This window comes from Papio anubis, chromosome 14 (genome assembly GCF_008728515.1).
Source record: "Papio anubis isolate 15944 chromosome 14, Panubis1.0, whole genome shotgun sequence".
NCBI lineage: Eukaryota > Metazoa > Chordata > Mammalia > Primates > Cercopithecidae > Papio > Papio anubis.
In genome coordinates, this window is record NC_044989.1 from 39,221,379 (window position 1) to 39,248,101 (window position 26,723).

Below are 26,723 nucleotides of genomic sequence, written 5' to 3' on the forward strand. Positions count from 1 at the left end.
GGCAAATTTATAATTTTATAGCAAAATAAAATTTCTTTCACAAATATTTTATATTTCTTTACTTTTTATTTATTTTGAGGGGGAACAGGGTCTTGCTCTATCACCCAGGCTGGAGTGCAATGATGCAATCATAGCTCACTGGAGCCTCAAACTCCTGGGCTTAAGTGATCCCCCCTGCCTCCGCCTCCCAAGTAGCTGGGACTATATGTATGTGCCCCCACGTCCAGCTAATTTTTTTATTTTTAGTAGAAATGAGATCTTGCTATGTTGCCCAGGCTACTTTGGAACGCCTGAGCTCAAAGTGATCCTTCTCCCTTGGCCTCCCAAAGTGCTGGGATTACACACATGAGCCACTGCACTCAGGCCTTCATGTATTTTTAAAAAGAAGGCCAAGGAGGACTGATCAATGAAAGATTCATGAATTAGAATACTATTACTCTCCTAATTTCAAGATTAATAATTTTATTTGTATTAAATGAGAAACTCTATCTTTATTAATATCTAGTACCTCTGGGAAACATTAATGAGATACAGAGCTAAGTTTGAGATTCACCTCTATTATTAGCAGAACGCTGTTTTTTCCTTTACATAAAAAATAGGTTTAAAAAGATAATCTTGACCAAATCCAATACAAATATTCTAGGTCCTATATAAATTCCTACATATGTACTTCAGTTAAAAAAAATTCAGATCCCCATATACTTTTTTATGTGTGGGAGAAATTTGTTTTTGTTTAGAAAGGTAGAAAATATGGATAAATTATTTGGGGAATCTAAATGTTAATGGAAAGCTTATTACAAATTATAGGGACTTGGCTGGGTGTGGTGGCTCATGCCTGTAATCCCAGCACTTTGGGAGGCTGAGGTGGGCGGACTGCTTGAGGTCAGGAGTTCAAGACCAGCCTGCCCAATATGGTGAAAACCTGTCTTTACTAAAAATACAAAAATTAGCCAGGCATGGTGGTGCACGCTTGCAGTCCCAGCTACTCAGGAGGCTGAGGCACGATAATCGCTTGAACCTGGGAGACAGAAGTTGCAGTGAGCTGAGATCATACCACTGCACTCCAGCCTGGGTGACACAGCGAGTCTCTGTCTCACAAAAAAAAAAAAAAGAAAAGAAAAGAAAGAAAGAAATTACAAGGACTCTTTAGGATTCCAAGGGAAAAAAGCTAAAGAAAAAAAATGAATGGAAAAAGAAATCAGACATTTGACATTTTACGATGAAGGGCTAATGACAAGAAAAAGTCTAAGATAAAGGAGTTAAAAAAAAAAAAAAAAAGCCTGAGATGAATGAGGAAAAGAAAAATGTATCAGTGTCCTAAGAAATCAAAGCTGGTTAAATATAGGTACGTATACACCAGAAAGGGAAGGCATAACAAAGGAAATCAGTCTAGTCAAGTAAAGAACAAGTAGAATTATGAAAGGACAAGACCTAAGAAATTAGAGAATATACTTTACTAGGGTCATAACACAGGAAAAAATATTAGCTTTTGCCTCTATTTTTTCAAAGTTTAAATACACAAAATTATACTTATTATAAAAGAGGGAAAAATAAACCAGATTGGAGCAATTTTTATACTATCTTTTAACATTTGAATTAATTGGAATCAACAGAGCCAAATAATATATACCCTTCTTCTGCATTCCCAAAGCATTAAAATATATATAATACAGTGGGCCTTCCATATCCATGGTTCTGCATCTGTGGATTCAACCAACCGCAGATCAAAAATATTTTTAAAAAATTTTAAAAATACAAAATTTAAAATACAATGTAATAACTATTTACATATAATTCGATTTTTTTTTTTTAAGAGTTAGAGTTTCACTCTGTCACCCAGACTGAAGTGCACTGGCACGATCATAGCTTACTGTAGCCTTGAACTCTTGGGCTCAAGTGATCCTCCCACCTCAGCCTCCTGAGTAGGTGGGAGTACAGGCGCAAGCCACTACACTTGGCAACATTTACTTTGTATTAGGTATTGTATAAGTATTCTAGAGATGATTTAAAGCATATGGGAGGGTGTTCATTAGTTATATGCAAATACTATGCCATTTAATATAAGGGACTTGAGCATCCATGGATTTTGGTATCTTCAGGCAGCAGCCTGCAACCAATCCCCCACAGAAACTGAGGCACGACTCTACTCCCTTATTCATCTGCAACACTGCCTGACAGTAAATACTAATATATTGGCAGTACAGATTAGTGATTACTGGCTACATCAATAAAACAAAATTCCACTCATTTGGACTATGATACAATTTGTGATAATCTGTAGTACAATTTACCAAAACTTTTTAATTACCATCAGCAAAATATGTATGCACAATCCATCTGTTTTCAAGCACTTTTGAAGCACCTATTTTCCTAAAACTATAGGGCAACTAAAAATCACTCTTAGACATATCCCCTAGGAGCTACCAAATTAAGTAGTAATTGCTACCGTACTTTGAATTATGCTTATACTTTAAAGCAAAGTGTATTTTTTAAACATTTTTTTTTCAAACTTCTTTTTTTTTCCTTTTAGACAGAGTCTCACTCTGTCAGGAGTGCAATGGCACGATCACAGCTTACTGCAGCATCAACCTCCTGGGCTCAGGCAATCCTCCCACCCCAACCTCTCAGGTGGCTGGGATCACAGGCATGTACCCTCATAGCCAGCTAATTTTTTGTATGTTTAGTAGAGACAGGGTTTTGCCACATTGCCCAGGCTGGTCCTGAACTCTTGGGCTCAGGCAATCTGCCCACGTTGGCCTCCCAAAGTGCTGGGATTACAGGTGCGAACCTGTAATTTCACCAAATTACCAGCCAAATTTATTTATTCCTTACATTGACTGTACATGTATATCATGTACAACATGATGATGCTTGGAAGTACATATACACTGTGGAATGGCTAAATCTAGCTAATTAACAAATGCATTACCTCACATAGTTATTTTTGTGGTGAGAACAATCAATATCCACTCTTAGCATTTTCAAGAATACAATATACCATCATTAACTATAGTCACCATGCTGTACAATAGGATCTCTTGAACTTATTCCTCCTAACTGTAAATATGTATTCTTTGAATGAATCTTCCCCAATTCCTTTTCTCTCCAATCAATACAGCCTCTGAGAACCATTACGAAGTGTATTCTTTAGAAAGATTTTTAAATGTGTATATTCTGCTAATTCAGATTGATCTATTTTTAAAATACATTTTTTTCTTTTTCTTTTTTTTTTTTTTGAGATGGATCTTGCTCTGTCACCCAGGCTGGAGTACAATGGTGCAATCTTGGCTCACTGCAACTTCTGCCTCCCACAATGGTGCAATCTTGGCTCACTGCAACTTCTGCCTCCCAGGTTCAAGCAGTTCTCCTGCCTCAGCCTCTTGAGGAGTTGGGATTACAGGTGCCTGCCACCACGCCCAGCTAATTTTTTGTATTTATTTTTTCTTTTAGTAGAGATGGGTTTTCACCATGTTGGCCAGGCTGTTCTCAAACTCCCAACCTTAGGTTATCTGCCTGCTTCGGCCTTCCAAAGTGCTGGGATTACAGGTGTGGGCCACTATGCCCAGCCTCTAAATACATTTTTCTTATGTGACCCTCAAAACCTAAGAAAAATATTTTATGACTCATCACAAAACATACTTAGGGCTTGCTAAATTTAGGAACCTTGTTATTTTAATAGAAACTTTTATAAGTGTATTAAAGAAATACTGAATCCTAGTGAATGAGGAAAATGGAAAATTATTTCCTGATAAAAGAATATAAGACACCATTTGCTATGGTCCAAATGTTTGTGCCCCTCCCAAATTCATGTTGAAACCTAAACCCCACTGTGGTGGTATTAAGAGGTATTAACATCACTCTTCCATTCTCATGTAAAGTCCTGCTACCATTCTGTCCAACTTTATGGTTTACATTAGGGACACACAAAATACCCTGGCCTCTTAATTCCATAAACACCTCATCTTGGGGACCTTCACCCCTGGTCTAGCCACATCCTGCTTTGTAACTATGTTACTTAATGAAGTCTTACATTCAAACAACTCTTTCTCTCATCTCAATCTATTCTATTTATCTCTTTCAGATGTCCTAATATTATCAGTTCTCTGACCTTACTGAAAACTCTAGTACCCTGTTCTCTCCATGTTTTTCCATTATATGTGCCCTCTCCTACCTGGTATTAGAATGCATGCTCAAAAAGCTAGACTTTCTGGTTAAAAGTCTTGGCTTCACTACTTAATAACTATGACCTTGGGCAGGTTATTCAACCTCTCTGTGCTTCAGTTTCCACATTCATTCATTCAACTTATATTTCTGAGTGTCTTCTCTGTGCCAGATATTGTTCTCGGTGCTGGTGATTCAACAGTGAACAAGTAAAAAAAAAAAAAAAAATCCCTGGAGCTTACATTCTAGTAGGGAAAAAACCAATACCATCTTGATGGGATTATTACAAGGTTTAAATGAAATACAAAGCATGAAACTATTCAGACTAGTGCATAATACTATATAGCAAACCAATCAGCTATTATCACATTTCACTTTTTTCCTTATCCAATTTTGATTCAGTGATGCTCTTCTCAGCAGTTTCTCATTGGATGTGCCTGTCTATCAATTCCTCAGCGTCAGGGGAGCAGCACAAGGCCTGAGGTTGCTAGAGATTACTTCCTACCAAATCACTGTGTGCCATAAAAACATTACATTCTATGTGTGTTGTGTCCTGAAAAGGTTGCAAAGCACTGCTATTACCAGTTTTTACAATTCCCTTGCCCTACTGTTCTGCTGCTATACATCCATGAGGAAACACCATTCAGTCCAACTATCTTTTTTTTGTGCTCACACTTGAGTGCTGCAAAAGCAAAGTCACAGAAACTCAAAGATTTGAACTACTGTACACTTGAAGTCATTAAAGTCAAATGGTCCTTCATCATTGCCAGAGAACTCTTTCTATTTCTAGCTGTATCTCCCATTTTCTACAGTTGGTACTTCAAACCTTTTTCTTCTCTCCAACTTTCGACTCCTTCTGAACTCAGTTTAGATATATCTTCTTCTTGGAAGCTATCCTAAACCCCAAAGCCTCTATCAGTTGCCCCTTTCATGGTTTCCCATATACTCTTTACTCATAGAATATCACATTATGTTACTGACTACATATCTATCTGTATCTCCATTAAATCATAAGCCCTAAAAAGACAGGGGCCATATCATCTTTTTAAGAGATTACAGAACCTTCTTCCTAGGTGTTTAGATGATTCCCTCTCTCTCAATTGCTAGGAAATAATTCACTTACAACTTAAAATACATGTAACAACTGAAGATCAAAACACTAATAGAAATGTTTTTGGAATGTTAGCTGGCTTTAATAAAAGAAATGCTTGGACATATGCCACTCCTAAAAGTATGGGTATATCATTCTATCATCAAGAAATTGTTCAGGCCGGGCGCGGTGCTCAAGCCTGTAATCCCAGCACTTTGGGAGGCCGAGGCGGGCGGATCACGAGGTCAGGAGATCGAGACCATCCTGGCTAACATGGTGAAACCCCGTCTCTACTAAAAATACAAAAAAAAAAAAACTAGCCGGGCGTGGTGGCGGGCGCCTGTAGTCCCAGCTACTCGGAGGCTGAGGCAGGAGAATGGCCTGAACCTGGGAGGCGGAGCTTGCAGTGAGCCGAGAACGCGCCACTGCACTCCAGCCTGGGTGACACAGCGCGAGACTCCGTCTCAAAAAAAAAAAAAAAAAAAAAAAAAAAAGAAATTGTTCGATTTAGCTTACAAACAAAAAATGAATAGTTTGACAGCTGGAATATATACAAACTATCATATATGCAATACAGGCTGATTATCCCTAATCCAAAAATCCAAAATCTGAAACTTTTAGTTTTTTTTTTTTTTGAGACAGGGTTCCACTCTTTCATTCAGGGCTTACTGGAGCTTCCATCTCCTGGGCTCAAGTGATCCTTTGTGTCTCAGCCTCCTGAGTAGCTGGGACTACAGACTGGCACATGCCACCATGCCTAGCTAATTAAAAACAAATTTTTTTTTAGAGATGGGGGTCTCACTTTGTTTCCCAGGCTGGTCTCAAACTCCTGGGCTCAAGTGATCCTTCCGCTTTGGCCTCCCAAAGTGCTCGGATTACAGGCTTGAGCCACCACATCAGGCCAAAATTCAAAACTTCTAGACGCGGCCGGGCGCGGTGGCTCAAGCCTGTAATCCCAGCACTTTGGGAGGCCGAGACGGGCGGATCACGAGGTCAGGAGATCGAGACCATCCTGGCTAACACGGTGAAACCCCGTCTCTACTAAAAAATACAAAAAACTAGCCGGGCGAGGTGGCGGGCGCCTGTAGTCCCAGCTACTCGGGAGGCTGAGGCAGGAGAATGGCGGGAACCCGGGAGGCGGAGCTTGCAGTGAGCTGAGATCCGGCCACAGCACTCCAGCCTGGGCGACCGAGCGAGACTCCGTCTCAAAAAAAAAACAAAAAACAAAAAACAAAAAACTTCTAGACGCTGACATGATGCTCACTGGAACACTTCAGAGTTTGGGTTTTTGGATTTGGGATGCTCAACCAGTAAGTATACAGCAAATATTCCAAAAATCAAAAAAAAAAAAAAAAACCTCAAAATCTAAAACACTTCTGTTCCCAAGCATTCTGGATAAGGGATACTCAACCTGTAAAGAGTAAAATCCAGGCTGCATTTTCTTATATACCATATATATATATGGAGCAAATTCTTTCCCCCTTCACTGACATTACAGCCAACACACAAATTACATATAAAGTAAATACAAGACAACATTTGTCATACCTCTACATCTGAAGCACTTCGGGGCTGAGCTTGGCATAGCATATTTAATAATTGCAAAATTAATTCTTCAACATACTGAAGAGCATCATCATTAGACTCGAGAGTAGGATGAACTTGCCCCTGGACCTATAAACAAAAAGCAAAGTAATTAAAATGTGGGTTCCATATCATTAAACAAATTTTTAAAACTTTAAAAAATGCAGGTTTGTGGCCGGGCATGGTGGCTCATGCCTGTAATCCCAGCACTCTGGGAGACTGAGGCGGACAGATCACCTGAGGTCAGGAGTTTGGGACCAGCCTGGCCAACATGGTGAACCTCCATCTCCACTAAAAATACAAAAACTACCCAGGTATGGTGGCGTGCGCCTGTAATCCCAGCTATCCAAGAGGCTGAAGCAGGAGAATTGCTGGAACCCAGGAGGCAGAGGCTGCAGTGAGCCAAGATCGTGCCACTGCACTCCAGCCTGGGCGATAGAGCAAGACTGTGTCTCAAAAAAAAAAAAAAAAAAAAAAAAAAAAAAGTGGGTTTGTACTTAAAAATGTGGTCTGGCTTGCAAGCACATATTTGAATGATACTGACCTAGAAGTCAGGAGTTCTCAACCCTTTTTCCCAGTCACAAAGTTATATGTTCCTGGAGATCCAGTTTACCTAACTAAATAATTTCAGCATGTTTTTTCTCATACTGTGGTTACAATACATTGCAGAAATGGGGAAAGGGAGAGGCCGAGGTGATGATAAAAGATACAGTTTATATGATTTTTGCCAGGAACCAGTTAGAACATTTATTCAACATTCTGCTTGGGCAAAACTGAACTCCTATGGGCCTCTGACTGTTGTTTAATTTTACCATTCCTAATAAATGATAAAATCCAGGAAGAGCATGTCTCATCAAGTTCGCCGGTGTATCTATGGCAGCAAGGACTATGCAGGGCACGTATATTACAAGCTTGAAAAATTTAAATAATATTTGTGAACACAAAGTCACCCTATATCAAAGGACACAAAATTTGTGACTGTCTATACTTTAGGAATATTGGTGGGCTAATAATCTTTACCTTCTTTCTTCTCAATCATTTCTTTAATTTTTTTTTTTAAATTAAAAGTTTTACTTAAGAGTCCACACTGGAAAGCAGCCTTGACCATTTCTTCAGATGAATCTCAGGCCAGTGGCCTCTGTAAAGCTTGCATGCTAATAAACAGCATGATAGTCTTTACTTGCATCCCTTTGTTCCTTACTAAATAAATGGCAAGAAAAGACAGTACCAGGAGAGAAACACTAACATGTTCCAAAACATGCTCAACTCTCCAACAAGTGGGTAGGGCACTTACTGGATGAAAGTGCACAGTACTCACTGGCTCAGAGCACACAATATGGCCTGTCCTACTACACTTCAATAACTGAGAGGGTGTGACAGCCTCAGTGTACAGGGAAAATTTTATAAACAGTGTACTAGACTGGGAGTGGTGGCTAATGCCTGTAATCCTAACACTTTGAGGCTGACCAATGAGGAACAGTTAAGGCCAGGAGTTCAGGACCAGCCTAGGCAACACAGGGAAAACCTGTCTCTACCAAAAAAAAAAAAAAAGCCCAGTAGGCTGGCACATGCCTGTAGTAGTCCCCACCTACTCCAGAGGCTGAGGTGGAAGGATCGCTTAAATCCAGGATGCCAGGGCTGCAGTGAGCTATGATTACACCACTGTACTCCAGCCTGGCCAACAGAGGGAGACCCTGTCTCAAAACAACAATAAAAGATAATATCCTATATAATAATTCTTAAAAAGTACATATATGGCCGGGCACAGTGGCTCAAGCCTGTAATCCCAGCACTTTGGGAGGCCGAGATGGGCGGATCACGAGGTCAGGAGATCGAGACCATTCTGGCTAACACGGTGAAACCCCGTCTCTACTAAAAAACACAAAAAAATAGCCGGGCGAGGTGGCAGGCGCCTGTAGTCCCAGCTACTCCGGAGGCTGAGGCAGGAGAATGGCGCAAACCCGGGAGGCGGAGCTTGCAGTGAGCTGAGATCCGGCCACTGCACTCCAGCCTGGGCGACAGCGGTACATATATGTATACATATATATGTATGCATTCATACACATTTTAAAGGCAAACAGCATTGTAACAATCCAGAACTGCATTAAGAGGTACTACATAGATTACGAGCTTTAAAACAAAATTTATTTATTTATTATTTTTTTGAGACAGGGTCTCACCCTGCCACCCAGGCTGGAGTGCAGTGGCGTGATCTCAGCTCACTGCAACCTCCACCTCCTGGGTTCAAGCAATTCTCCTGTCTCTGCCTCCCTAGTAGCTGGGATTACAGGGACCTGCCACCACGCCCGGCCAATTTCTGTATTTTTAGTGGAGACGGGGTTTCACCACGTTGGCTAGACTGGTCTCAAACTCCCGACCTTAGGTAATCCACCTGCCTTGGCCTTCCAAAGTGCTAGGATTACAGGAATGAGACCTTGTGTCTGGCCTAAAACAAATTTTTCTTAACAATTTAATTTTACAGGTGAAGAAACCCAGAAGGCTTAAATCATTTGCCCAAGAAGTTCTGATCATATTGAGTACAACAATTAGCAATTTGATTATAATTTATCTGTTTACAAGTATCTCCACCCTGTTAGGTGACTGGATGGTTGCACAGTTAAAATAATAGAGAGTGTGTACTAGAACCCAGAATTCATAATTCTGAGTTCTGTGCTCTCCATTCACCATACCACCACACTCTGATTAATGTGTGTAGGTATCAAACCATATAAACTTATTCCTCTTCAATACTTAGCATGACCTTTAAAAAAAAAAAAACCTGGAACTTGCAAAAGTTTTCTTTTTGTACACCAATTTGCATGCCCCCAATGGCTTAAACTGTCTTTTCAGATAACCTTTATCTTAATGACCAACATCTTCATTTGGCAGTGAATGCTAACACCGCATGGTGGGCTATTTCTATCTGGTTCTCTCAGTCAAGTTCCTTTCATTTCTGAAAACTCTTTCCTTAGTACTAGGACATACTCTATTCAATTTCTTCCCTACTTTCTTATTCCTTTTCCATGTCCTTGTAGAGTTCCATATCTTCCTCCATTCCTCCACCCCTTCTACTCTTGATTGTTCACTCCCTTCTCTTCTGCCCCCTAAATAACCTCATTTACTTCCACGTTTAACAGTCACCTGTATGGATAACCCCAAATCTATCCCTAGTCCTGATTTCTCTCCTCAGTTTTAGACCCAAACTTCAAATTACCTGTGAGATAGTTCCACCTATTCTACCAAAATCTTAAATTTAACATGAAAAAAAGAACAACTTAAGTTTTTTAGAAAAACACAATATAGACTGCTCCTGATTTCACTTAGATGTAGTCCTGGAAAATGTAGCTATAATTGGGGGGTTACATTCCAGTTCAAAGCCCCAGCATCACATAAACTATAGCTACAGATTTATAAAACCACAGACTTAGAGTTAAAAGGGACTTTAGAAGTCATTTAACTAAGTCCCTCTATTTACTGTATTTATTTATTTGAGACAGAGTCTTGCTGTCGCCCAGACTGGAGTGCAGTGGTGCGACCTTGGCTCACTGCAACCTCCACCTCCCGGGTTCAAGCAATTCTCCTGCCTCAGCCTCCCAAATAGCTAGGATTACAGGTGCCTGCCACCACGCTGGGCTAATTTTTTTTTAGTATTTTTAGTAGAGACAGGGTTTTACCATGTTGGCCAGGCTGGTCTCGAACCCCTGACCTCAAGTGATCTGCCCACTTTGACCTCCCAAAGTGCTGGGATTACAGGCGTGAGCCACTGCACCCAGACAGTCCCTCTATTTAGACAATGAGAAAGAAAAAGGAGACACCCACAATCCAGTCACTAACTGTAAATACTGAACCCAGGCCTCTTGGCTCTTTCCACTAAACCCTTGACTGTTGAACCTGGAGGAATCTGCAGAGTACCCTAGTAGACCCATAAGTGTAGGGAGTGGATGCCCATGGACCATATCTACTTACATAGTGGGCTTCCGTATAAAACTTGGCTTGAAGTATGTTGTCATACTATTTAATACACATCTATCTCACGTCATAAATGCAAATACAGTCCTATAAATCTTTTTAATTTGAAAAGGGAAAATCATCATTGGTTACACAAAGGACCGCAATGTTTATAAGTTATATAAAATATTAAAAATCTGACATAAATCTCAAATGTTAGAGAAGATAATAAATGTTAAAACGAAAATATTTCTTTAATAATTCTAATTACCTTTTAAAAATATCAAAGGCCTTTGAAGAAAGGGTCTAGACATCCCGAAACATGTTTTAGAAAGTATTCAAGAAAGTATGATTAAGTTTTTTTGTAAAGTTCATTGTTTTTCAAAGAAGCCCTTGTATATAATTCTTCACTAATATAGCTCCATTTCCAGCTGCTCTTCAATTTACACTTTATGCTGATGCAATCTGAACTATTTGCAGTTTGCTAAAACATGGCATGCAGTTTCACTCACACTGTTCCCCATGCCTGTCATTCATTTTCTTAACTTTTTTTATCTGCCTATTTGGCTTTTTTTTTTTTTTTTTTTCAATTTTTTTTCCTTGTCCTCTTCTTCTAAGCTATTTGAATTTCAAAACCCAGATTACACCCCATTTAGGAAGACTTCCTTGTTTCTTATCTTTAAGGCAGAATTAATCTCATTCATTTAACTGATTTGTTGAATCTATTAAATACCAGACTCTTTGTTAGGTGCTGGATATACAGATATGAATCAAACATAATCCCTGCTCATATGGTCCTTATACTCTTCCCTGGGTTAATCCCTGTACTATGTACCACATTTCTGTTATTGGGTTTATCATGTTGACTTATAATTACATGTTCTCTTGTCTATTTCCTCTTTTGGACAGTGATGTTCCAACTGGGCAGGGCTTTATATACTTATAATTTTCTCCTTTTCACTCTAAACCCCTGACAATTCAGGGGATACTCAAGGCTTCTGTGTTATAGAGGTGAGGGGAATAAAATATTTCTTTCTTGTAATTAAAACTGAAAAGGTGTGATGGTAAGACTAGAGAGTCTGGTTGTGTTTGGCTGATTTCAGGAGCATAAGCCTTTAAAGCAGAAACCATTCACCATACAAAAACAGTTAGAACTAAAACAGATGTTAATTATATAGAGTTGTATATAGCCACAACGGTGAAAATGCAATGGTTAAAAACAACAATGTGATATTGCTTATAATTCTAGCACATATAATTCAAATGTTGATTAAGTTTGGCACTTTGTATAAGCAAAGCTTTGGAAATTCATATTCAGTTTTATTTATTGGTGGTTACTAATATCCAAAGAAGAACTATTAAATAAATCAAACAAATCATCAGTTGGCTTAAACAGAAAATAAGGCATGATGCCAACCGCACTTCTTAGCTTCTGGACATTAACCTTTCTCACATCTTAAAATCGTCAAATGGGAATCACAAAACTCATCCATGTATTTAAGAGATCGATAAACTGTTTTACCCCCTTGAAAACAAAAATAAAACTTAAAAACTCTAACTGAAAAACAAAGGCAATGATCCATACTTAAAAGGCAAGCAGAGTACCAACTCCTAAAAATACACAGGCTGTTCTTTATTCTTTCAAGAAGATGCTGTTAGGATATTTCTTTAGACAGCAAACAGAAGTAGTATTTTATTTCACATGTAGGCAGAATAAAAACACTTCTATTCCATGAGATAGTGTTACAGCCAAAGTGCTCCATTTCATCATAAATGGTACTTAGACACATTTAATAGATCAAATGATCCAAGTTCTTCAACTCTGTATAGAATAGGTTACCCTGTCAAATCTTACGGCAGTCTTCAGAGGCCATGTACAGCTGATTCTGAGTTGCATGTGTTTATGAGCAATTATAAATAAGCACTTCAAACTGGGTTTAAACTATGTGGGTTTTCCCAGTTTTGCCATTTAATGGCAAAACATCAATTACTTTTGCACCAACCTAATAGTTTTCAAAAAACATTACATTTTATACTTATGTTTACTGACAGAAAATTTCATATACTTCTTTAACTGTATTTTCTTAAAGTAATTTAAATATTACTAAATAATTAACAACAGCCTGAATAAGAATTTTATAGTAATTGTTCTTTTAAGGAGTAATCACTATATTCAATTAAAGATGAAAACTCTGGAATTATAAACTTTCCTTAAGGACTACTCGATTCTATCTGGACAGTTCCTTTTGTCTCTAGTAAGTTCCAGCAGATTCTGAAGTAACTTTGTTGGCTGTTATTGCCAGGTTTTATGGAATCTGAAAAGGCAAAGGGATTTAGGTATATATCAATTCCTAGTTGTTTGATAAGTAAGTCCTTCAAGTGTATTCAGGAACCCCTTGGGTAAACTGCCAGAAAATATTATGTTGAATTCTGATGAATCTTTCATATCGCTTGCTAGTTAATGGCTCTCTGGAGAACTGGGAAAGATTCTAAATTATGTTCTGTCATGTCTTGAGCTCAGATCTGCTACTTTTATTTATACACATAAAGACAGAATTTGAGATAAAACTGGTATTCTCAAAGCTAAATAATAAAGATTGGAATCATCAAAATCTCTTTCTTAGTGTTACAATTCTTTAGTCAATGTTTGATGCTTTAGGTGCTTATTTGTCCTCACTCTGAGGTTAAAAACCAAGGCAAAAATCTTCCATCAAGAAATAAAATTTAAGACCAGCTTGGGCTGGGAGTGGTGGCTTACACCTGTTATCCCAGCACTTTGGGAGGCTGAGGTGGGTGGATCACCTGAGGTCAGGAGTTTGAGACCAGCCTGAGCAACATGATGAAACCCTGTGTGTACTAAAAACACAAAAATTAGCCAGATGTGGTGGTGCCCACCTATAATCCCAGCTACTGGGGAGGCTGAGGCAGGAGAATCACTTGAACCCAAGAGGTGGAGGCTGCAGTGAGCCAAGATCGTGCCACTGCACTCCAGTCTGGATGAGAGTGAGAGTGAGACTGCATCTCAGGAAAAAAAAAAAAAAAACCAGACCAGCCTGGCCAACATGGTGAAACCCCATCTCTAACAAAAATACAAAAATTAGCCGGGCGTGGTGGGGCACACCTGTAGTCCCAACTGAGGCAGGAGAATTGCTTGAACCCAGGAGGCAGAGGTTGCAGTGAGCAGAGATAGTGCCACTGCACTCCAGCCTGGGCGACAGAGTGAGACCATCTCGGGGGGGGAAAGAAAAATTAAATTTAAAAAGACAAAAATCAAACAAGTCAGAGCACTTACATCTTTCCCATAAACAAACTAAAAATATTTTCTCTGGCTGGGTGCGGTGGCTTATGCCTGTAATCCCAGCACTTTGGGAGGTCGAGGCAGGCGATCAACTGAGGTCAGGAGTTCAAGACTAGCCTGACCAACATGGAGAAACCCCATCTGTACGAAAAATACAAAATTAGCCGGGCGTAGTGGCACATGCCTGTAATCCCAGGTACTTGGGAGGCTAAGACAGGAGATTCGCTTGAACCTGGGAGGTGGAGGTTGCGGTGAGCCAAGATCGCACCATTGCACCCCAGCCTGGGCAAAAAGAGCAAAACTCTCTCTCAAAAAAAAAAATTTGTCAGGCATGGTGGCACATGCCTGTAGTCCCAGCTACTCGGGAAGCTGAGGCATGAGAATCACTTGAAACTGGGAGGCAGAGGTTGCAGTGAGCCAATGCACTGTGCCACTGCACTCCAGCCTGGGCGACAGAGCAAAACTCCGTCTCAGAAAAAAAAAAGGCATAGAGACCAAGAACAAAATGATGTGTTGGGGCAACTAGGTTGGACCATGGACCAAAGAGTACATGTAGGGAGACTGGAAGGCCCAGGTTGCATATCATGCTAAAGAGTTAGGAAGTGATCAGGGTAGCAGAAAATAATTGTAAGGTTTTAAATGAGACATGGACATAATTGGACTGTTTGCTGAAGTCAAAAATGTCAGTATGAAGGATGGGTTAAAAGAGATGAGGCTGAAGGAAACAAAACTAGTTGGAATGATGCCACCAGCTCTGTAAGAAGAAAGAATGAAGACCTGGACCGAGGCAGAAACAGTGGGAGGTGGGAAAGAAGGGCCTGTTAAGGTAAAAGGAGGTAGGCTGGGATAACTATTTTTTTGGGTGGTGGGGGCATCAACAAGAGAGAACCACCAACTTAGGATAGGAAATACTAGAAGACAATATTTTCCAGGAAAGATAAGAAATTCAAGTCTGACATGAGTTTAAGGTTCCTGTATTACATCTAGGGAAACAAACCTGAAATTCTTTTATCAAGTGGCTCCTACATTTTTTTCAACCTTTTTTTCTCCTTTAAAAGAAGGAAAGAAATAAAGAAAAGCAACAGTTAATAAATAAAAAGCAAACTTGAGAGTCAGGTGTGGTGGTTGACGCCTGTAATCCCATCCACTTGGGAGGCTGAAGCGGGAGGATTACCTGAGTCTAGGAGTCCGAGACCAGCCTGGACAAAACAGAGAGACTCCCTCTCAAAATATTATAATAAATGTTTAAAATTAAAAAAATTAAAAACAAAGTTGATACTTTGAAAAGTACTAATAGAAAAATTGCTAAAAGATCAAGAAAAAAGAGAAGGCACAAATATTACTGTATTATATACAAGAAGGAGGGGCATGACTACAAATATAGCAGTTTAAAAAGAAAATTATGAGAAACTTCAAGAAAAGCTTTAAACATTTAGGTAAAGTGAACAAATTCCTAAAAATTGTAAATTATCAAAACTGACTCAAAAAGAAATAAAACATTTCTAATAGTTTTCTAATCATTAAAGAAATTGTATCAAAGGTTTAAAATCTTCCCACAAAGAAGGTAATTTTATCTTTCCAGAAATAGACAATTCCAACCTCATACAATGTGTGCTGTGTACAACTGACACTAAACCAAACCAACATTATCTAGGAAAGAATAACTGCTCATGGACATAGATGAAAAAAAAATCATAAACAAAAGTAGCAAACTGGGCCGGGTGTGATGGCTCATGCCTGTAATTCCACCACTTTAGGAGGCTGAGGCTTGAGCTCAAGAGTTCGAGACCAGTCTGGGTAACAAAGCAAAAACCCATCACTACCAAAAACACAAAAATTAGCCAGGCGTGGTAGCACACACCTGTGGTCCTAGCTACTGGGGAGGCTGAGGTGGGAGAATTGCTTGAGCCCAGGAGGCGGAGGCTGCAGTAAGCCAAGATCACACCACTGCACTCCAGCCTGGGTGACAGAGTGAGACCTTACCTTAAAAAAAAAAAAAAAAAAAAAAGAGTAGCAAACCAAATTTAGATATGTTTAGAAAAGATAGTACACCATGACTGACTTGGGCTTATTTCAGGAACTGAGACTGGTTCAACAAAAGTAAATCTTTTGTGATTCCTGCAATAACAAAATAAAGGGGAAAAATGACAATAGACACAGAAAAGGTAACAATTCATGGTTCCTAACAAATATACAAGCAAAAACTTAGGTCCTAGAAATAGAAGAACATTTCCTAAACTTGATAAAGGATATAAGCAAAAAGCCTACAACAAAAATCATAATCAAGAGTGTAATACTAAAAGAACTACCTTTAAAACCAGGGACAAGACAAGGATATCTACTATCACAATGTCTACTCAACATTGTCTGTAGGTCCTAGCCAATAAGACAAAAAAGATTGGAAAGGAAGGAATATAACTGTTATTATTTGCAGGTAATATAATTATTCTAATTGAAAACCCAAAAGAATCTATAGAAAAATTACAAGAGTTAATAAGTGAGTTTAGTAAAATTGTTGAAATAATTTATAAAAGATAGTTGTACTCCTACATAAGCAAAACACAGAAAATAGAATTTTTTAATGATAGTTGCAAAAATAAAATACAGTAACCATGAAAATAATCTTATAAAATGTGTCTAAAACCTTTATGGGCCGGGCACGGTGGCTCACGCCTGTAATCCCAGCACTTTGGGAGGCCAACGCAGGTGGATCACATGAGGTCAGGAGTTCGACACCAGCATGACAAACATGGTAAAACCTTGTCTCTACTAAAAATACAAAAATTAAATGAGTGTGGTGGTGTGCACCTGTAATCTTAGCTACTTGGGAGGCTGAGGCAGGAGAATCGCTTGAACCCAGGAAGCGGAGGTTGCAGTGAGCCGAGATCATGCCACTGCACTCCAGCCCCAATGACAGAGTGAGACTCCTTCTCAAAAAAAAAAAAAAAAAAGATCCTTTATGAAGAAAAATTTTTAAACTTTAATGAATGACATTCAGAAGACCTTAAATAGTATTAATGAAGTACTATAATATCTCATGATGTCAATTCTCCCATACTCTAAACATTATAATTTCTATTAAAATCGAAACAATTTTCTGAAAAATTGAGATGTTGATCCTAAATTTAGAAGAGCCAAGAACAACTAAGGCACTCCTATAAAGAAAAATCAGGCAAAAAACTATTTTTCCTGTCAGATAAAGACATGATTAAGCTACAATGATTAAGACAGTAAGATATTAGTGCAGAAACAGAAAGACCACCATAATGGAGAGCTTATATACAGATCCTGTAGGAAAAGAATATAAAACAAAGAGCCAGTAGTATAGATTCATGAGGAAAGGATGGATCATCCAATATATAGTGCTAGGACATTGGCAAATTATTCCCTATCACATACCATATATAAAAACCAACTGAAAATGGATCAAGTACATAACGGTGATAAGCAAAAGATTCAGAAATGTTTAGTAAAAGCATAGCAGGATATCTTTATAACTTGAGTTAGGAAAGAATTTATTTAAAAAGACACAAGAAGTATAAAATGAAGAAAAATCCTAATTCAATTTCATTACGAACTACTGCTTAATCAACACATCACAAAAAGTGGAAAGATAAGTCACACACGGGGACACACATAACCTACGAAGGAAATATCCAGGATAAATAATGACAAAGTATTTAATAAAAACAAACCTTCAATTTTCTAAAATGGACAAAAGTCATGTACAGACATTTCATGGGAGGGGAAACACAACTGCCCCATAAATATTAGAAAGGTGCTCAGCCTCAATCTCAATCTCTAGCCTCAGCTTTGCATTTATTTGTCTTCAAGTAAATACAAATAAAAACTACAAGACATTATTTTACAACTACTATTTTGACAAAAATTTTAAAATATAAGAGTATCAAGTATTGGTAAAGATACAAAGAAATGTGAATGTTTACCCATTACTGCTGGGAATAAAAAAATAACAATTTGGATTAAAGTTTAACATTATTTAGTAAAGTTAAACACACATACACACATTATGATCCAGCAGTTCTACTTCTAAATACATTATAGGAGGGGTCCCCAACACCTGGCTGCCAACCAATAAATCCCCCAAACCCCATTAGGAATCGGGCTGCACAGCAGGTGAGCAGCCTACCAGGGAGCATTACCACCTGAGCTCCATCTGTCAGATCAGTAGGAGCATTAGATTCTCATCGTCATGGGACCGTGAAACCTACTGTGAATTGTGCATGTGAGGTATCTAGGTTGCACACCTTATGAGAATCTAATGCCTGGTGATCTGAAGTGGAACAGTTTTATCCCAAAAACATTCCCCCACCATGGAAAAACTGTCTTCCACAAAACCAGTCCCTGGTGCCAAAAAGGTTGGGGACTGGTTAGGGACGGTGGCTCATGCCTGTAATTCTAGCACTTTGGGAGGCCAAGGCGGGCAGATCATGAGGTCAAGAGTTTGAGACTATCCTGGCCAACATGGTGAAACCCCGTCTCTACTAAAAATACAAAAATTAGCCAGGCATGGTGGCATGTGCCTCTAGTCCCAGTTAGTCGGGAGGCTGAGGCAGGAGAATTGCTTGAACCTGGGAGGCGCAGGTCGCAGTGAGCCAAGATCACGCCACTGCACTCCAGCCTGGGCGATAAGAGCAAGACTCTGTCTCAAAAATAAATAAATAAATAAATAAATTGGATGAGGACTGCTACATTATAGAACTCTTACATGTGTGCAACAGATGAACAAGCACAAAAACGTTAACAGCAGTGCTTAAAAAGCAAAACTTGGAAATAACCAGAATGTCCATCAACATTAGAATGGACCAATACATTGCAGTAGATTTAGAAAACGAGTATTACTTACCAGCACAAACGAATGACCTAAAAGTTACACACAATAACATAAATGAAATCTCAAAAACATAAAATGAGGCAAAAATATAAGTTACAGAACAATATAAACAATATGATCCATTTATATCAAGTTCAGAAAAAAGCAAAACCAAACTATATTCATTGTTTATTAATGTATACATATGTGACAAAACTATAAAGTAATTTAAGTACTTGATTAATCTAAAACTCAGCTATTACCTCCAGGGGAGGGGAAAGAAGATGCAATCAGTTAGGAAACTACAGAAGCCTTTAAAAATATTAGAAATACTTTTTTTTTTTTTTTTTTTTTTTTTTTTTTTGAGACGGAGTCTCACTCTGTTGCCCAGGCTGGAGTGCAGTGGTGCAATCTCGGCTCACTGCAACCTCCACCTCCTGAGTTCAAGCGATTCTCCTGCCTCAGCCTCCTGAGTAGCTGGGATTACAGGCATGTGCCACCATGCCCGGCTAATTTTTGCATTTTTAGTAGAGACAGAGTTTCACCATGTTGGTCAGGCTGGTCTCAAACTCCTGACCTCGTGATCTGCCTGCCTTGGCCTCCCAAAGTGCTGGGATTACAGGCATGAACCACTGTGCCTGGCCAGAAATACTTCATTTTTTAACCTGTATGTTAGGTACATACACGTTCATTTCATTATTATTTAAACCAGTGGTCTCCAACCTTCTTGGCACCAGGGACTGGTTTTGTGGAAGACAATTTTTCTACAGACTTGGGGAAGGTGGGTGGGGAAGCATGCGTAAAGTCAGTGGTCCCCAACCGTTTTGGCACCAGGACCAGTTCTGGGCAAGACAACTTTTCCACACACTCGGATGGGTAGGATGGTTTCGGGACGATTCAAGTGCATTACATTTATTGTTTACTTTATTTCTATTATTACATTGTAATATGTAATAAAATAATTATACAACTCACCATAATGTAGAACCAATGGGAGCCCTGAGCTTGTTTTTCTGCAACTAGACAGTCCCGTATAGGGGGATGGGAGACAGTGACAGATCATCAGGCATTAGATTCTGGTAAGCAGTGTGCAACCTAGATGTCTCACATGCACAGTTCATAATGGGGATCGTGCTCCTGAGAACTGAATGCCTCCACTGATCTGAAAAGAGGTGGAGTTCTGGCGGTAATGCAAGTGATGGTGAGTGGCTGTAAATACAGATGAAGCTTTGCTCACCTACCCATTGCTCACCTCCTGCGGTGCGGCCTGGTTCCTAACATGCCATGGACCAGTATCAGTCTGTAGCCTAAGGGTTGGGGACCCCTGATTTAAACTGAACATTTAAACTGAAGTTATATGCACTCTTAAATGTATATTTCTTTCTTTTTTTTTTTTTTTTGAGACAGAGTCTTGCTCTGTCGCCTGGGCTGGAGTGCAGTGGCCGGATCTCAGCTCACTGCAAGCTCCGCCTCCCGGGTTCACGCCATTCTCCTGCCTCAGCCTCCCGAGTAGCTGGGACTACAGGCGCCCGCCACCTCGCCCGGCTAGTTTTTTGTATTTTTTAGTAGAGACGTGGTTTCACCGTGTTAGCCAGGATGGTCTCGACTTCCTGACCTCGTGATCCGCCCGTCTCGGCCTCCCAAAGTGCTGGGAGGATTACAGACTTGAGCCACCGCGTCCGGCTTAAATGTATATTTCAAAGCTTTAAGAAATTAAAATAATATTATTCTAGTTTTGAAAGTCTTAAGTGTTTTCTTCAATGAATGTTACAAAATACAAATAGTATATTACTTTTTTTTTGTTTGAGACAGAGTCTCACTCTGTCGCCCAGGCTGGAGTGCAGTCGCACCATCTCGGCTCACTGCAAGCTCCGCTTCTGGGGTTCACACCATTCTCCTGCCTCAGCCTCCCAAGTAGCTGGGACTACAGGTGCCTGCCACCATGCCCGGCTCATTTTTTCTGTATTTTTAGTAGAGACGGGGTTTCACCATGTTAGCCAGGATGGTCTCGATTTCTTGACCTCGTGATCCACCTGCCTCGGCCTCCCAAAGTGCTAGGATTACAGGCATAAGCCACTGGCGGCACCCGGCCAATAGTATATCACTTTTTAAAGTAAACAAAAATACTCCTATTTTTAATTTGGATGCTGAGTATTAAGAAAAACAAATAAATTGATACAACTATAAACCCAGTCCTGGTATTTAGGCATATGAGATTTTACAAGTTTTTAACTGCAATTTTGTTTTTGCACTGATAGCCTAGTAATAACCAAATTAGAATTTGTTGGCTATCAATAGAGAATATTTTATAAGCAACAGAAACCATTTAAAAACTTGGAAGAATTGTGATAGGCTAGCTAAAATACAACCTACAAAATAATTTTTGTGAGGCGGGGAACAGTGGCTCACGCGTATAGTACCAGCACTTTGGAAGGCTGAGGCAGGTGTATTGGTTGAGCTGAGGAGTTCAAGACCTACCTGGGCAACACAGTGAGACCTTGTCTCTCCAAAAAAATAACCAAAAAATTAACTGGGCGTGGGTGGTCCCAGCTACTCAGACCTGTCTTGAAAACAAGAACAAAAAATAATTTTTGTAGCTGTAATGCAAGATGGTGCTTATTTATTAGTAAAGAATGTTCATAGTGGCTGGTTGTGGTGGTTCAGGCCTCAATCCCAGCACTTTGGGAAGTGTAGGCAGGCGGATCACTGGAGGTCAGGAGTTTGAGACCAGCCTGGCCGACATGGTGAAACCCCGTCTCTAATAAAAATACAAAAATTAACCAGCCATGACAATGCGCAGCTGTAATCCCAGCTTCTTGGGAGGCTGAGGCAGCAGAATCACTTGAACCCTGGAGGCAGAGGCTGCAGTGGGCCGAGATCGCGCCACTGCATTCTACCTTGGGCGACAGAGTGAGACTCTGTCCTTGGAAAAAAAAAGAAAAAGAAAATTTGCCAAGCACGGTAGCTTACACCTGTAATCCCAGCACTCTGGGAGACCAAGGCAGGTGGATTATCTAAGGTTAGGAGTTTGAGACCAGCCTGGCCAACATGGTGAAACCCTGTCTCTACTAAAAATACAAAAATTAGCCAGGCGTGGTGGCAGGTGTCTGTAATCCCAGCTACTTGGAAGGCGGAGGCAGGAGAATCACTTGAACCCAGGAGGCAGAGGTTGCAATAAGCGCCACTGCACTCCAGCCTGGCCGACAGAGCAAGACTCTGTCTCAAAAAAAAAAAAAAAAAAAAAACACTCATAGTTATCAAATATTGGTAAATATTTTTATAAAAATTTGCTTATTCAACCTTTTTGATAAAACCAATTTTTTAAAAAATTTGTGGGTACACAGGTGCGTATGTATATTTATGGGGTACACAAGACACCTGACACAGATATGTAACGCATAATAGTTACATCATGGTAAATGGGGTATCCATTCCCTCAAGCATTTACCCTTTGTGCTACAAACAATCCAATTATACTTTCAGTTATTTTAAAACGTACAATTAAATTACTACTGACTAGTCACCCTGTTGTGCTATCAAATACTAGGTCTTGTTCATTCTAATTACTTTTGTACCCGGTAGCTATCCCCACAGAGGTATCTTACAGTAATAATCAAATTTTACTTTGAATTTATTTGAGTACAGGTTGAAATCTAGCTATGTCTGAGGCTCAAAAAAGAGCTTAGTGCTTGCTTTGGCAGCATGTATACTGAAAACAAAATGATACAGAGATTAGGATGGCTCCTGCGCAAAGATGACATGTATATTTGTAAAGCGTTCCATTATTTTTTTTTTTTTTTTTTTTTAAAAAGAGAGCTTAAGGCCAGAAATATGGATCTGGGATTCATCCAGTCACCCACAGGTGTCAAAGTCCAAATAAAAATGTAGATACAAACCTCCAAATTTAACATTTTATTTGGGAAGAAAGAATTGTAATTTGGGGCATAGATGTAGACTGGGTGGTCTTCAGTATGTCCAAACAACAAAGACATGGTTGGGGGTTTTATAAAGAGGGAGAAATGTTCTATGTGGTCTTGATAGAAAGTTTATTGGTATCAGTAAGGCTTTGGGGAGCTGGCAAACTCCAGTTGGTGAGCAAAATTAGTCCCAGAGTTGTAGCAAGTTATCTCAGCAGACGTAGATAAAACTGGTTTTTGTTTATATAAATAGGCAGTTTTAGCGGTGGACTTGCAGAGAATTACATTTCTAGAGCAATGCTACAGACCCTGAACACTTTTTCCCCTTGGCCCCTCTACTGATTTAGTTGGGTATGACAAAAATGACCCAATTCAGATGATTAACTTTCACACAGGTAATAGAAATAGTACAAGTAGATAAAAATCTCCCAGTCCAAGGTGGACAGGAGCAATTTAAAGCAGAATGGAATCTTGGGACACACCTACATCCAAGCAGCAAGCAGATGAAGATGAGGCAAAAGAATCAGGAAATGGTGGTTAGGGTATATTCTTAAGGAAGTCAGAAGAAGTAATACACAAAAGCCAGTCTCCAGGAGCTTCAAATGTTGCAAAACGCAAACAGAATATTTTTAAACAATTAATGTAGCAATAGCACAGAATTAGTGGCCTTTGAGAGAGGAATATGAATAGAGTAGCTGGAGCAAAACCCAAATTATAAGCAGTTAAGGAATAGATGGTAGGAGGAAGAAGGGAAGAGGGATCCTGAATATAGACTGTTCTTGGAAAAAGTTTATTCTCATACCTTACAAGTAGAAATGCTAACTGATAGACTTTTTGAAAAGTAATCTGGCAACCACTATCGAAATTAAAAATATAACCTTTGCCTAGAAAATCCACTTTTGGGAATTTATCCTGTAAAAATAAAAGGGTGGCCGGGCGCGGTGGCTCAAGCCTGTAATCCCAGCACTTTGGGAGGCCGAGGCGGGTGGATCACGAGGTCAGGAGATCGAGACCATCCTGGCTAACATGGTGAAACCCTGTCTCTACTAAAAATACAAAAAACTAGCCGGGCGTGGTGGCGGGCGCCTGTAGTCCCAGCTACTCGGAGGCTGAGGCAGGAGAATGGCGGGAACCTGGGAGGCGGAGCTTGCAGTGAGCCGAGATCGCGCCACTGCACTCCAGCCTGGGTGACACAGCGCAAGACTCCGTCTCAAAAAAAAAAATAAAATAAAAAATAAAAGGGTATACATACAAAGATTTTATTGCATAGTGGCAAAAAACAGAAATAATATAAATGACCACCAGTAAGGGAATGGTTGGATACATTGTGGAATATGATTATTATGGGCTAAATAGTGTCCCTCCAAAATTCATATGAAGTCCTAAGCCCCAGCACCTCAAAATGTGAATGTATTTTGAGATAAAGTCTTTAAAGAGGTAATTAAGCTAAAATGAGGTCATTAGGGTAGGCCTGAATCCAGTTCAAGACTGGCATCCTTAATAAGAGGAGGAAATTTGAATACAGAAGAAAGACCATGTGAAGAAACAGGGAGAAGACAGCCATCTCTAAGCCAAGGAGAAAGGCCTCAGAAAAAAACAACCCACCAGTATCTTCATCTTGGGCTTCTAGCCTCCAAAACTGTGAGAAAATTAATTGCTGTTGTTTAAGCCACTCAGTCTGTGGTACTCTGTTATGGCACCCCTAGCAAACTAATACAACTATATATGTAGCCATGAAAAAGAACAAATTAGAGCTATTAAGTGAGGTGGTTTTTTTTTTTTTTTTTCCCAAAGATGGAGTCTCTCTCTGTCACCTAGGCTGGAGTGCAGTGGCGCGATCTCAGCTCACTGCAAGCTCCGCCTCCCAGGTTCACACCATTCTCCTGCCTCAGCCTCCCAAGTAGCTGGGACTACAGGCACCCTCCACCATGCCTGGCTAATTTTTTGTATTTTTAGTAGAGACGGGGTTTCACCGTGTTAGCCAGGATGATCTCAATCTCCTGACCTCGTGATCCACCTACCTCGGCCTCCCAAAGTACTGGGATTACAACAGGCGTGAGCCACCGCCCTGCTAAGTGAGGTATTCTTAAGTGAGAAAACTCACAAAAAAAACGTAAAATACAGGGAATTCTCAAAAAAAAAAAAAAAAAAAAACCCACATATACATATATACACGTGTAGTGTAATTATAAATTAAGTACATATTTACACACGAGCATGACAGCATGGAGAGAAATATGGAAGAATATAACCTTTGTTGTCAACATGGGTTATAAATGGTCCTGGGCAAGGCAGGGATGTGAATAGAAAAGGGGGAAAGAATGAATCATTCCTCCCCTAAAGCTGCACTAAAAATTACTCATATTTAAGCACATTTATAACATTTATGTCTATGTGTATATAAAATAAAATATAAATGTAATTAAAATTTTTCATTGGTATGTGGTTTACGCCAGTGTATATATTAACCATGGGAAAGATATATTTAAAGTCCTTTCCCACAGAAAATAACTACACACATCAAATTCCAAACATGTGTCAAGTGCTAAATTCATATCATTTTTCATATGTTTTGCTTTAAAAACAGTATGACCTTCCTAAACAACTTTTTAAAAATATTACTATGTGATAACAGAGTTCCCACCAATAAAGCAAGGAACTGACTCAAGAAGAGTCTCTGATGGTTTTTTAGTTCCTCTTCAACTATGCTCTTTATCTTCCAAAAGTGGCATGTATCCCTATATCAATGATGTCCTGACACAGATGGGGCGCTTTATCAAATTCCCAGTGTTTTCTCTGCTAGTGTTCCCATCTATCCTATCCTATTTTTATTTTTATTTATTTATTTTTTTGAGACAGGGTCTTACTCTGTCACGAGGCTGGACTGCAGTGGCGTGTTCACAGCTCACTGCAGCCTTGACCTCTTGGGCCCAAGTGATTCTCCCACCTCAGCCTCCTGAGAAGCTGGGACTACAGGCATACACCACCATGCTCAGCTAATTTTTTCATTTTTTTGTAGAAATGGGTGTCTTACTATGTTGCTGAGGATGGTCTCAAACTCCTGGGCTCCAGTGATCCTTCTCTCTCAGCCTCCCAAAGTATTGGGATTCCAGGCAGGGGCAGTTATCCTACCCTATTTTAAGTTTCAATCACATTCTAAGAGGTATATTTAAAGCTGGAATGGCAATTCACAATACATGTGATGTATGTCTACTGCCTATCATTGGCAGTCTTCCTTAAAATGCCAAGAGATGGCAACTGTGATCCAAGTGTCTTTCTACTATCTTCACCAATTAATTTGCTCATTACCTCTAAGCAGTAGATTCTAGTTTCCAGTAAACCAAAGCCATAACAAGCAACGAAAAAAACTTTTCAAATTCAAACTTCTCCAAATAAATCAGATTCCTTGATATATGACCACTTCACAGCAAACTGATTTACTAGATGAACTAAACAGATTTCTTCACATTTACAGAAACTATCATTTCTAGACAATAAAATGGTCAATGTCATCTGTGAATTCCACCTATGAATTTTATCAATTTTTCAGACTTTCTGAGTAATGGAAAGGCTATATCCCAAATATGATACATGCACACATTCAACAGATAGTATGAGAGACACAACCCCCACCCTCAAGGAGCTTAGAAGTACAATAGGGGAATTAGACCATCAAACAAACAATTTATTTAAACATAATAATAAACAAAAGTATAACTATGTAAGAGGCAGAGTAGTAAGAAGGTTAAGTGTGGGCTACATTGTCTACATTAAAATATTTGTTCTTTCAATTACCAGAGTGTAACCCTGGGCAAATTACTCCTTCTGGTAATATTACATACCAATATATTATCAGTCTTTAACAAATGTTACCTGTAGCTATTATTGATG

At 39.4% G+C, this 26,723-nt stretch overlaps 1 protein-coding gene and 1 non-coding gene across 3 annotated transcripts in view; one reads left to right on the forward strand and one right to left on the reverse strand.

Moving 5' to 3' along the window:
- SOS1 (SOS Ras/Rac guanine nucleotide exchange factor 1) overlaps positions 1 to 26,723 on the reverse strand; it is a 164,094-nt gene that overhangs the window by 82,423 nt on the left and 54,948 nt on the right. For both annotated transcript variants that reach the window (XM_031655088.1, XM_031655087.1), the window contains exon 2: positions 6,800 to 6,925. In XM_031655088.1, coding sequence (XP_031510948.1) covers positions 6,800 to 6,925 — 126 coding nt within the window. The remainder of the gene's footprint in view (positions 1 to 6,799; positions 6,926 to 26,723) is intronic.
- LOC116270391 lies at positions 22,601 to 22,704 on the forward strand. Its single transcript, XR_004178432.1, has one exon. It is a non-coding gene; the product is annotated as a U6 spliceosomal RNA (small nuclear RNA).